This window comes from Pteropus alecto, unplaced genomic scaffold (assembly GCF_000325575.1).
Source record: "Pteropus alecto unplaced genomic scaffold, ASM32557v1 scaffold13, whole genome shotgun sequence".
Lineage (NCBI taxonomy): Eukaryota > Metazoa > Chordata > Mammalia > Chiroptera > Pteropodidae > Pteropus > Pteropus alecto.
In genome coordinates, this window is record NW_006434373.1 from 11,952,708 (window position 1) to 11,966,860 (window position 14,153).

The 14,153-nt window shown below is 32.3% G+C and overlaps 1 protein-coding gene and 1 pseudogene across 1 annotated transcript in view; both read right to left on the reverse strand.

The window, feature by feature from the left end:
• IPO5 (importin 5) overlaps window positions 1–9,540 on the reverse strand; it is a 33,109-nt gene extending 23,569 nt beyond the window's left edge. The window contains exons 1-5 of the mRNA XM_006909396.3: window positions 9,433–9,540; window positions 7,036–7,228; window positions 3,000–3,102; window positions 1,823–1,919; window positions 1,505–1,609 (exon numbers count right to left, since the gene is read on the reverse strand). Of these exons, the coding sequence (XP_006909458.1) occupies window positions 1,505–1,609; window positions 1,823–1,919; window positions 3,000–3,102; window positions 7,036–7,219 (489 nt within the window). The 5' untranslated portion in view covers window positions 7,220–7,228; window positions 9,433–9,540. The remainder of the gene's footprint in view (window positions 1–1,504; window positions 1,610–1,822; window positions 1,920–2,999; window positions 3,103–7,035; window positions 7,229–9,432) is intronic.
• LOC112477799 lies at window positions 141–259 on the reverse strand (annotated as a pseudogene).
• Window positions 9,541–14,153: the final 4,613 nt, after the last annotated feature.

Sequence of the window (14,153 nt, forward strand, 5' to 3'; positions counted from 1 at the left end):
AATCACATAGGATATTTCAGTTTTATTTCCTCTAAGTCTTTTCTACCGAATACTTAAAACGAGAATTAAAGCTATTTAAAACAAACAAACAAACAAACAAAACCAGTGGATTTTATTTATTTAATTTTTATTTTTTGTTATGTCTACAGCACTCAGTCTTCCTAGGTGGCCTCCCATCCAAGTACTAACCAGGCCCGACCCTACTTAGCTTCCGAGATCAGACGAGATCAGGAGTGTTCAGGGTAGCATGGCCGTAGACCCTAGTGGGTTTTAAATAGGGGTGCTATTTTCCCTAGGAGGTATGTTCTTGATTGTGAAGACTGAAGATGGGCAAAGGCCAGGGGTACTAGATATCCTGCATCCTGACACAAATGCTTCCGAGAAACTCACAAGAACTTATTATGCATCTCACATGATCATAAATGTCAGACACACAAAAATGAAAAAACCGGTTTATAAGGATCTGTTTTAATGTACCATGATGCCCACAATGTAAATACTGTATAAATCAAGAATCGATACTTTGTCTCATCCAGAACTTTTATCATTTCTAGAAATCAAATCATCAATAGTAATCATGGTGTTAGATTTGCCACTGATACCTCTGTTATCAGCCCACATTTTTAGTTACTGCATTTGTACAGATCACTTAAAAATCACCTAGTTTATTATGTCTTTTGTTGCAGCCATGCTCTAGAATTTAAATATAAAAAAGCAAGCCATTTTACCATGTGTTACTTTCTATTACTTCTTTGTATTCATTTAGGACACATATTGATATTTTAAAAACTTGTACATGTGAGATGTTACCTATGCATTAAATTTTAGAACAGTATATGGTAAATTACAAAATATTTGTTATAAAAAGGGGTCTGAGGGCTGATAAGGTGAGAATAACTGCTCTAATTTGCCCAAAGTTATTTTTACCTTCTAATTGAGTCAGAAGGTGTCCTTAAAACAACCTATCCTTGCGATCCAATAATGTGAATTAACCAAAAACTATTTACCTTATAATGCAAACTATTATAAGTCCTATAGTTAAAAGTAAGAACTGCAGTCAGTCCTATTTGGGTTTGAATCATGTACAGTTTAACCACTTATCAACACTGTGACCTTAGGCAAGTTTCTTATCCTCTCCTTAGTTTCTCCTTATGTAATATGGGTATTAAATTTCATAGATTATTTAGTTGATTCAATAGAAATAATCTATGTGATTAGTCAAATATAAATTGCTTATATCAACTGCATTACAGAAAAATTTTGAGACTCTAACCTAAATATTTTAAAAGGCTAAGAATCTATCCAAGGTAACAGATATAAGTTCAATGGGGACAGAGATCTGCATGTTTTGTTCACTGCTGTATCCCCATAGCCTAGTTGCAGCACATGGTAAGCGATAAATATTTATTGAATAAATGAATGCACTAGAGAACTCTGACATGAATTCAGACTACAGAAAACCAACAAAGATACAATTATCACCAATTTTATACTGTTTTCTTACCTGTAAGAATCCAGGTAACAAGTCTGCAAAATGTTTGAACAGAGCAACATTATGCTCATTTGCAAGTATAAATGCTGCTGTAGCTCTAGCAGATAACGTCCTAATCTAAAATAAAGAAAGCAAAAAATGTCAAACATGAGAAGTTTTTGATGGATGCAAGTTCAAGTTTTCTTATTTGAGATGAAATTTTCTTCATCAGTAAGACCAATATTTATATTTTATAGCATTATTGTAAAGACAATCGCCAAATATATAAATTTCTTTCACAATTTAAATGTTATATTAAGTGTTAATATTAATGAAATCAAAATGATTTACCGATGGATGTTCCTGATCTTGCATACACTGAACTAACATCCGTTTGATGACGTCTAAATAGTGCTGCTGTTGGTTCCCAAAAATTCCAGGAAAGTTCCTAAAAAATGATCCAAGGCAGTTTTTAAAAACTATAGTATATCTTAGTAAAGTGTCAGCTAGAATTTCTAATTAAATGTCTGTATGACTCCAAAGTGTGCACTAATCCTTATTGTTGAACATCATCTACCCATTCTCCAAGCAAATCCTCTTTTGGGGTTGGGTGAATGGAAACAAACATAGTCGAGATGATTAGCCTGGGTATAGAGCTGACCCATCCCAGCCCTACGTTCTATCCTTATCATTCTGTCTCAGTGGGAAGCTGACCTAGAGTGCAAGAGGAACAAGAGGAACCACAGCATTTCAGATGGTAGCTGCAGTAACCATGCTTTCCGAAAATCTGTTCCTAACCTTGTGATCCAAGTAGTTTAAATTCTGCTCTACTTTTAAAACTAGTAAACAAACTGAATGCTTTTATTTAATTCTATCCTCTGGATTACTGATATAAGATATAGTTGACAATAGGAGCAGCAAATGGTGTTAATCCTCTTCTGATGCTCAAGGTATAGTTTATTGAAAAAAAGTATATGATGCTGAAAAATTATAAATCCAAATATATTTTAATGCGGTAGAACTATATAACAACACAGTAGTGTGAAAATTTTATTAACACCAATAATGATTTAATTCTAAACTTCAACCACTTTGCTTATAAATATACAGGAGCTTATTAAAATTATTTATTTTTAAAAAGTTCGGTTACAAAAGATCAGGAAAACAAAGGGGATTCACCAGCATTTTCTTTCTCTTCTTTAAGATGCCAGTATTAAAGCGACCTTCTAAAAGCTACATTTTTTACTGCGCCAATCTCCAACTAAAGAAACCAACCATTCTAGAAATGTTTTCAGAATCATAAAAAAACAAAGGAAAGAAATAAAGTTCCAGAGAACACTTGTATACAAAAAAAGACCATAATATGAAATAAAAAGCTTAATTTTTTTCCATTTTACTTCCAACACAAACACAAAGTTTGTCTAAAGGCATTATTATAAGTCTAAAGTGTTAGACTAAAAAAATCAAAATGTGCTTGTGCATTCACGATATTAAATTGTTCAAAAAAATTAGATCAATGTATATATACCAGAAAATGTGAAGGGCAGCTTCCCGCAGTCCCATATTTTGAGAGCTGACCGAATCAAAAAGGAACTTCAAACCTTCAGGCCACTGGTTGTTGCCATCCTCATCTAAAAAGTAAAGAAATCCAGGCATAAAAAGTGTGTAAGACAAAACTTTAAAACATTAAGGGTGAATGCTTTCATTTCATAAGCCTCATTCAAAATATGTAGTAGAAAATGTCACTTGCTCTATATTTTTGATTAGGTTCTTTAACCATGAAAACATTATAATCCTATAAAAAGCAACTGTGTATATTTGGGTTACATAAGCACAGATATTAGCAGTGGTCATTTCTAAAAAAGTGAGATTTGGAGACATGGCAGCACTTTTGACATTTTGATTGGCAGAATCTTTTATATACACTATTGTTATTAAAGAGTTCAAAAACTAGGCAAAGATAATTTTTGTTAACAAGGTCTTAAAACCAAAATAATTACTACTTTCAAACTGGAGAAGATATGGGAGTAAGAATCTCAGGACCCAGAGCAGTGCTCATTCTTTGCAGCTTTACTATCAGATGTTGTCATGTTTACTTATAAACGAGATTTTAAAATACATAATTTTGGTGATACTTTGTAATAAAAACAAGCAACTACAAAAGTCTACAGTACCAGTTAAGAAATTCACTGGTTAGATTGTCACAAAGAACTTAAGAGTTGTAGAAATTACAGATGAGTTATGCACTTCTTTTAAAAAAATTTCCCTCATATATGCTAAACTTTTCTGAAATGACAAGTGTGCCACTTAGCTGAAATTAAAAATACCTTAATCTGTCTCTTCAACATAAAGATGCTTTGAGGTGAAGTAAAACAGCTGTTTAAAAAAAAAAAATCTATGAAGAGAGCACTTAGAAACATAACATGATTTTGAGTTAAAAATGATGGTGTCACCTATAAAAATTCATATCTACACACTTATAAAATTTGAAAATAGAACTTTCTAAGCTCTTTAAACAATTCAAAATAAAGTTTTAGTGAGTTTTGAACTTTGCTGGTAGCTGAGATTAAAAAATTAGTGTCCTGATTTACTAAGCACAAGCAACAATATTCTCCCATTTAGTCCTTATCTTAATGAAGTAGCCTTTTCAACCTTTACAAATGCCACCAAAATGAACTAAGTTTAAAATATATTTATGAATCTGACCAAAAAGTTCTGACAGTTGAGAAAATGCATTTTTAAATGTTTTTCTATCTCATCTTTAAAATATTTTTGGGGGGCAGTCCTAGTCACAGCAATCAGACAAAAAAATTAACAAAAGGCATCTGAATTGGAAAGGAAGTAAAACTGTCATTATTTGCAGATGACATGGTACTATATAAAGAGAACCATAAAGATTCCACCAAAAACCTACTAGATCCGATAAACAAATTCAGTAAGTAGCAGAATACAAAAGTAATATTCTGTAATCTATTGCATTTTTATATACAAATAACAAACTACCAGATAAATTAAGAAAACAATCCCATTTACAACTGCATCAAAAACAAAACAAAACAAACCCTGGAAATAAATTTAACCAAGGAAATAAAAGACCTGTACTCAGAAAATTATAAGTCATTCAAGAAATAAACTGAAGATACAAATAAATGAAAGCATATACCGTGCTAGTAGATTGGAAGAATTAAAATCGCTAAAATGGCTGTACTACTCAAAGCAATCTATAGATTTAATGCAATCTCTATCAAAATACCAACGGCATTTTTGAAAGGACAAGAACAAATCATTCTAAAATCTATGTTGAACCACAAAAAACTCCAAAGAGCCAAAGCAATGTTTAGAAAGAACAAGGTTGGAGGTATCATGCTACAAATATCAAACTATAGTACAAGACTAGAGTAGTCAAAGCAGCATAGAACTGGCATAAAAAAAGACACATAAATCAATGGAACAGAATAAAGTATCCAAGAGTAAATCCATGCCTATATGGTCAATTAATCTATGACAAAGGAGGCAAGAATATACAATGGGGTAAAGATAGTCTAATAAATGCTGCTAAGAAAACTGGGTACATGAAAAGAATTAAAACAGACCATCTTCTTATACCACAAACAAGAATAAACTCAAAATGGAGTAAAGCCTTAAATAAAAACCCCAAACCATAAAACTCCTAGTAAAAAACATAGGCAGCAAATTCTCTGACATTACTCTTAGCAATTTTTTTAAAAATGATGTATCTCCTCTGGCAAAGGAAACAAAAGAAAAAATAAACAAATGGAACTGCGTCAAACTAAAAAGTTTTTGAACAGTAAAGGAAATCACCAAAAAAACAAAGACAACCTATTGAATGGGAGAAGGTATTTGCCAATGATACATCTGATAAAAGGTTAATATCGAAAATTTATAAAGAACTACACCTTAACACCAAAAAAAAAAAAACCAATCCAATTAACAAATGGAGAGGACCTTAACAGGCATTTCTCCAAAGAGGAAATACAGATGGCCAAGAGATACATAAAAAGATGCTTACTGTCACTAATTATGAAGGAAATACAAATCGAAACCACAGTGAGGTATCACCTCATACCTGTCTGAACAGCTATCATCAATAAATCAACAGGTGCTGGCGAGGATGTGGAGAAAAGGGAACCTTTGTGCACTGTTGGTGGGACTGCAAATTGGTGCAGCCACTATGGAAAACACTATGGAGGTTCCTCAAAAAATTAAGAACAGAACTACCTTATGACTCAGTAATTGCATTTCTGGGTATCTATCTGAAGGAAATCCAAATCACTAATTGGAAAAGATATATGTACCCCTATGTTCACTGCAACATTATTTACAACAGCCAAGATAGGGAAGCAACCTAAGTGCCCATCAACAGACAAATGGATAAAGGAGATGTGGTACATATGTACTATGGAATATTATTTGCTGTAAAAAAAAAATGAAATCATTTGAATAACATAGATGGACCTAGAGGGTATTATGCTAATAGTAAGTCAGACAGAGAAAGACAAATACCGTATGATCTCACTTATACATGGAATTTAGAGAACAAATAAACAAAACAGAAACAGACTCAGAGAACAAAATGATGATTGCCTGTTGAGAGAAGGGTTGTGGGGCTGGGTGAAAAAGGTGACGAGATTAAGTACAAATTGGTAGTTATAAAATAGTTATGGGATGTAAGGTATAGCATAGGGAATACAGTAAATAATATTGTGATAACCGTATATGGTGCCAAGAGGGTACTAGACTAATGAGGGGATCGCTTCGTAAATTATATAAATATCTAACCACTATGCGATACACCTGAAACTAATATAAAATAATATTGACTATCAACTGTAAATTAAAAAAATAAATTACCTAAATAAACAATATTTTGGGATGTTTTATAATGTACACAGCATAGTAGTATAATAGCATATGCATGTAATTTATAAACACACAAATATAACAGTGAAAGTATCTACTGATTTCTACTTCTATTGGCAAGTAGGTTATAAGTTAGACTATACTTTCAAAACTTTAGATTGGTAACTATTATGACTGCATGTCACAAACTTCTGTAATTTTGGTTCTAATATAGAATCCATAAGCATTCTCATTTCAAACAGAATGGTAGTCAAGTATAGGGTAGTCAAGTATAATGGTAGTCAAGTCTTCCTCTAAAGAGTCCACTTTAAAAAAGGATATACACTTGATCCTTGAACAACATAGGGGTTAGGGGTGCTGATCCCAAAACAATCGAAAACCCGCATAGAACTTCTGACTCCCCAAATACTTAATCTGTCCTTTGGTATCCTCAGGGATATTGATTCCAGGACCCGCTATGGATACCAAAATCCACAGATGCTCAAGTCCCATATATAAAACGGTGCAGAACAATGTATAGTCAACTCTCTGTATTTGCAGACTCCCAACGGCAGGTCAAAAAGTATGGGTATTTATTGAAAAAATCCATATGTAAGTAGGCCTGCCCAGTTCAAACTTGTATTGTTCAAAGGTTAACTGTATTTTCTTCTATAGCATAATAATAAATGCATTTGCCTATTTACCTATTAAATTCCTGGCCAGCTCTGCAGCAATATCACAAATTTTTTTCCTCATGCTAGACTGTGTTTCCATTTGAATAATCATGAGTAGTTCACTCTTGATGGCAGTCTGGACATCAGAAGGAAGAGTTGGGTAGACTTCATCAAATGCAGAGGACAAAAGACGCCTTAGGAGAACGGCAGCCATTTGTCTAGCCTATAAATAGTTAACTCGGTTAATAACTTGAGAAAAAAATTTCCAACAAACTAGGTTCACTGTCATTGATGTATTTTACTATTACATTTTTGCAATTCATTACAAAAGCATTTTGTTAAACTTTTCAAAAAGTAGGTAAAATACATAAAACTATTTCTAATCACATTAATCTACTGTGCAGAAAATGCTATCCAAAAACTAGTTTTGTTTATAACTGAGGAAAAGCCCTAAACATAGCAGATCTCAAATAGGAACACATATCATAGAAACGATAAACCTGTCTTTAATTCCTATTTTTAATATAGTCTTTGGAAAAAAAACAAATCTTAATATAAATTGCAAATCCTATAGTGCTCTTTTCCTACTCTTCCATTTGGCTCTCATTCAAGCATATGAAGTGCCCTCCCTTACTATACTCCCAACCTGGCCTACCCTGCTATTTTACTGCCCTTTCATTAACCTCTTAGATAAAATGCTATCAAATCCATTTACCTTTATGCTTCATTCATGCAAAAACATTACAAATTCCCAACACTTAAAAAGAGCTAATCAATTTCAATGTGTATATTCTTATGCCATTTTAAAATCTGTAGAATATATTCAAGTTCGGCTGTTTCTATATAATATTCCTTAAGATTATCAACGAACAGTTGAAATAAAGGCCTTTCTAAAATTTATCATATTAAATCAATAAGGCACTGAAAACATTAAACCCAATTATTCATGTTATTTTCCTTTTCTGGGCTGCAGCTATTCATTATCACTATAATTACTTTGAGACTGTGACCAACAAAAATAAGAATTAAGCTATACTAATAAAATTTGCCAATTTTTTTCTCCATTTACTTTTCACTGAGAAACCTTTTTTATCTTAACTACTTTGGGCAGATAGCAAACTTATTTAAAAATTTATGCTCTAAAAAAAATTTATGCCCTAAGAAAGATTCAAAGTGGTTAAAAATCCCCACAAAAGTGGTTGAAATTTGTATAATTCTTCTCACACATACACTGAAAACTATGAAGCCACAATCAAGATGCTAAGTCTAGTTCACAATCACCATCTAATTCTTAAATCAATTGGATTCAATACAGGTTTTTAAAAATAAAATCCAGTAATTTTCATATTATTCCCAGCTTTAAAGTTTGCTATATGGCTCATCAATCTTCAAGATAAAATAGCCAACCTTTTAGAGATTTAGGTTACCTTGTATGTTCGTTCTTCATATTTGCAATCAATTTTGAATTAAAGAAAAAGAATACATTACAAAGGTGAAGAAGCATCTTTGGTAATGGTTTTTTTTGTTTTTTTTTGTTTTTTTTTAAAAAGGGCACAGTTATACTGTTTAAATGTTATCAGAGAACATTAAATTTAAAGTCAAGTGTATTAAAGTCAGATGTATTACTATGTAGAAGTAAGTATGACTTCATTTCCACTATGTGTTAATATAAGCATTTTGCATATAGTGTGACTGTTAGCAGAGTCTCACTTTACAAATTCTAAGTGCAATGTTTTGTAGGTGGGTTAAGTTTTCTAGACTTGGGTATTTTGATGCCCTTCTCAAAATAAACAGGATATTCAATTAACATTCAATATATATAAGGATATTACTTTTGAGAAGAAAAAAATTAGCTGCTAAATGCACAGTAAAGTAGTACGAAACTATAAATTTGAAACTGATACAGTCACTTGGTAATTTGCTAAAAGCCATGACTTTTAAAGGCCTCTACACAGTTTGTTTCTAAACATCTTTATAGTACACATCCTTCACCACCTAGAGAGAGCTTTAAGCATAAACTTTTTATAAATAAAAAGTATTTTTTCAGAAACATTTGGCAACACATTGAAATACTGAATGAATTAAATTTCCTACTTTAGAAAAAATTGTTTCAAGAATGAAAATTTTTTATAGCTACAGAAATCTTTTAAATTTAATAAATTTAATAATTATTTAAAAACTATTAACTTTTAAGTATCTTGGACACATCATCTTATATGGGAGGGAAAAAGTAATTCTCATTCTTAATACGAGTATTTTAAAAATTCTAACTCCAAAGTAGCTTTCAGCAAATAAGTTCAAAGTTCTGGTAAACAACAATTCAGTAAACAACAATGCAGTAAACAACAATTCTCACTACCCACTCTGACCACCATCTAATATCCAACTTGTTTTGTAAGAATATACTCTCAAGTATTAAAGTAGTACCTCCTCAGCAGCTGTTGTATTTCTGATGGCTTGTAAGAGGAATGTGATCTTTGACTGGCCTGGGATATTCTCATAGGTTTCCTATACGAAAAAGAAAAACATTAAAGGTTAAAATGTTGGAAAACTTTATGAGTACATCAGTGAAAAGAAACAAATGAAGACTGGGAAAGGTCCATGCATGCATGAGAAGTCACAAATTCTAGGTCTGCTGTTAAAATTTCCTTCTGTAATGTAAAATATACTTTGGATAGGTTAGGAAAATGAGGATGTCCAAGGAGTTACTTATCAAGTTCCTTTCTACCTTTCTCTCTTAAATAGATTTTTTTTGATGTATGCACAACATTTCCCCAAACTTCTACTCCCTGAACAAAACTCAAGGCCTAAGAGGGTGCTAAGTGTGACTTGAGCTACCATACTGTAAAGTACTCACTCACTATCCCCTTATACATGGAAAACTGGCTTATCTTGTCCACATTTTTTGGACCATATGACATAGAACTGGTTCAAATTAGCACTACTTATAACCACCAGAGGCATATCGCAGATGAAACAAGTCAGAAAAGGAAAGTATTCAATTTTTTAATGCTATCCTTTTTTCAAGCAAGGATCATACTAAAACCATGTTATATATACAAAATAAATGAGTATAGTCAAAAAGAAATTTGGCTAGGAGACTTTAGTATTATTTTAAAGAATCCAGAAATCTAGATTTTGTGACTTAAGACACTTTTCTCTAATTAATAACATAAAATGAGAGGAAGTTGGTTAACAATAAAACTAAGTTGACACCAATTAAAAACAGATTGTCAGAGTAGATCAACAGACAAGGCCTAAGTATATGATGTCTACAAAATCAAGTCGAAGTTTACTTTCATGTGCATGTATAAAAATTCTAATAATAGCAGTCTTTTACAGTGGAAAAGAAATCATTATTTTAAGTACGCTTGGAACCGTTTTTCTCTAAGAGGCCTCTTTAAACTGATTGACTAGAATCAGCGATAAATAAGTAAAGATAGTCCACTCTCATCTATCTACTTCTAAGGGTATAATGTAGATAACATGTTAATTTCTTAGCAGTCTGAGTTCAAAGAGACTGCTCTCTAACAGCTACCACCACTTGTATAATTTACCTGGTTTCTCTGGACAATGGTGACAAGGAGAGAGGGAAATAGGGCTTCTCTGAATCCACATCTAACTTACACTTTTTATTAAATGCTTGCTCCACAGCATCCTTGAGGTATTGACAGATAAGGAAATAAAGGCTCAGAAGTTAAATGACTTGCCCAAGGTCACAGACAATAACTAGAAGAAAAAATGCTGGTCTGCTGAGGCCAACTGTACTCATAATCTCCCTGGCACTTAATGCTTTCTGGGTTTCACCCCTGGAGGCTGACTCCGCCAAACACCCAGTTCCATTTATGCAGTATTACAGTTTTCAAACTTCTCAAACATATCTCAATCTGGGGAAGAACAAATCTGAGGGAAAGGAGAATTCAAAATCTTCTGATAAACCAAAGTTCTTCAAGTACATAAGCACATAGGAACATAATGCTCAAAACTGTGACAAAATGTATTCACAGATGAGGAGAGAAAATGGTTTGAATTTATCCAGAAATAATTTATGTAAATATATTCACAAGATGATTGCAAAAATGGTTATGTACCTTGAGCTTTTTCACTTAATCTTTATCCAAACAACTCAATACCTGATATAGCTTTTCCACTTAAACATAGTCTCTCTCTCACGGTATTCCTCATACCTAGCTTAGCCCTATACTGTAGATGCTATAAATATTTAACACTTAAATTTCCAGGAGCTAAATCAAATTTTGAATTAAAAAAAAAAAAAATCCTTTACTAGGATATCACTCTCAGAAAATCTGTAATAAATTTCGAAGATCTCTACCCTTGGCTCTCGCTAGACTATTAGTGACAGTTATACTATGCTAATTCTAAAAGACTTATAAACATTAAGTCAATTATTAAATTCTATTCCATAATGAATTTGAAGTCAATGGAGGAAGAGTTTACTATGAGTGACGTCTGACTCCTAAGAGAGGGTATTCCCTATTTGATATGTTCCACTGTGGAAATCCAGACACAGTATTATATATATACCAAAACATGGGTCAGGATAATATTTTGACAAAAAGAACACAGCCTTAAGATCAAAAGTGTAACTTTTTCTTAACCTAAATAGACTGAGTTCCACAAAGACAGGTATTTTATCTTTTCTCCTTTGCATTCCCAGCACTTAGCACATTAGAGTATAGTGAATATAAATATTTCTAATAATATTCCTAGCACTAGCCCAGGCAGGTTCAATGAATGTTACCCAGTGTTGTGGAAAATAAAATTTGAATTCCATCTGATTCCATCATATAAAATCACACAATGTAAAGCAAATTTCACCTCCCACCCCGCCTTTCCAGCCCAGGAGAAACGCTAACATGTACTCATCTCAGTCATTCCTTAAGTATTTATGGAGCGCCTACCTTACATACAAAAATGTAAAAGAGGAGACAAAGAACATTATCTAGTAAACACCCTGGTTCCTCAAAAATCAGGTAGTTTTAAATGTTACCCTCCATCAATTCAAATCTCATTAATGAAGTTTTATATTAGGATCAATGAGGAACAAAGTCAAAGGAAAAAATTAGTAAGAATATAAAAATCCATGTATATGCTTGATTAAATACTTATTTCGTATGAAAAAATGTCACGAATGCTACGGACATTTAACTCTGGATTATTTGTCAATTAGTTCTTCAATTGTTTATTCATGTAAACTACTGTATTTGGACAAGGGCATTTAATTTTTTCAAATATCAGAAACAATTTTTGTAAAGTTAGAGAGAAAAATTCTTCAAAATGTTTAAAATAGAAATAAGATAAAACCTACCAAATGGTTTATACAATGGAAAAAGTTTCAAAACTTTTTGAAGCCCTTCAATGATTTTAATAATATAGTACAATAAATGCAATTTTTACTGTACTTGATTTCATATGTGAATGTAAAACAAGTCACCTTAGTCAACAGTTTGGCATTTATGTGTCAACTAAGTATTTTTATTTTGACTTGAGTAAATTACAAAGATATTTACTGAGCCTCTGTCAAGTCTTTAGTTCAAAAAACTTTCTCTATTTACTACCAAACTGTAATATTCAATTTTACTTAGTTCGATTACTTATAAAAGCCATTTCTTTTTTCAAATAATATTCTACTTTCTTTACAGACCCACCTTAGTGCTATTATTGTATGGGGTAAGGGAGCTTCCCCTCTAAGTTACCTTTTTTTGGGGGTCAAATTAAGAAAATTCTTTACATATTAATGTATTCCAAGTATATATAAAGTAAAAATAAAATATCTGAATGTTTTCACTGGGAATAGAGATTAAGAGAATAACAGTACTTACTTTCAATTATTCTTTATGAGAAAATGTGCTGAATGCTGCTAACTATCCCCAAAGTGATGAAGTGATAAGATTTACAACAGGCTCCAATTGGAATTCTAGCTGAACCAGACACTGGTATTTAGTTAAATAGAAGAGAGATTCCCCACTAGGCTTGACAATAGAGACTTAAGCAACTGGAGGGAAGAGGCAGAATTAAACTAGCTTACTAATTACAATGCTGTTCTGCTTTGTAACACATGGAAATTTCTATTATGGGTTGGGATTAAGAATTTATTTTGGTGAAAAATTACCTCAGAGTTAGCAGAAAGCATTAAAATGTTTTCATAGGCATCATCACATCCCACTAATAGGAATACAAATTGATCAACTAATAAATGCATATTACTTCTAAACACAAATGCTACTTTCAAGTATTCTATGAATAAACCTGCAAAGTCTGAAAAAACAGGTATACATGTATGCCTATATGTAGCACTGTTTTTAAGAGCAGGACACTGGAAAGCTCAACGTCCACTCATAGAGGATTGGTTGAACAAATAACACATCCGTGACAGAATACTACATAGGAGCTTTAACAAATTCTCTTATGTGACAATGTGAAATATATTGAGTGAAAAATCCAAGCTGCGCAATAGTATGTGTATTACAAGCACATTCATTTATATAAGCTTGAAAAGGTATTTTCAGGTAAGAGTCATAAGAAACTTAAAATTGATTACTTTTAGGGACTGAAATACAGAACTATTTGCACCATTTGAATTTTTACCCTAACATGTATTATACGTATAATAAATCAAAAGTCATAAGGATAAAGTTAATAGTTGTTTAAAGTCCTTTTTCATATAGAACTGAACTTTCAGGTATTTACTTTGCCTATTATAAAACCACTAAGTGTAACCAGCATTCCAAATCTATTCGAAGTCTATTAACATTTTGATTTTAATTACAACTATAAAATTTGTGAATCCAGAAGAAGCCTTGTCCCCCAATTCCAATAGCTGTATGTAAAATAAATGTTTGCTCTGTAAGAAGATCTGGCTGAACATCCTTCACTGAATCTTATAAAAATCTTCAATCACATGGTGGCAAAGAACTCCATATATAATCAAGTTTGAAGATAGGTTCTGATACTGTTCTTAAAAGAAACTGGAAACTCTCTGCCGTACCATGAAGTGTCACACAAATCCTGGTCTCAACACCTGACAGTAAACATCAGTCTATTGAACCCAGTGTATCTTACTGCCACTTGGTAAATGAACGTGCAAATACTTTTGAAATACTGTCTTTTGAAACTATATCCTGAGC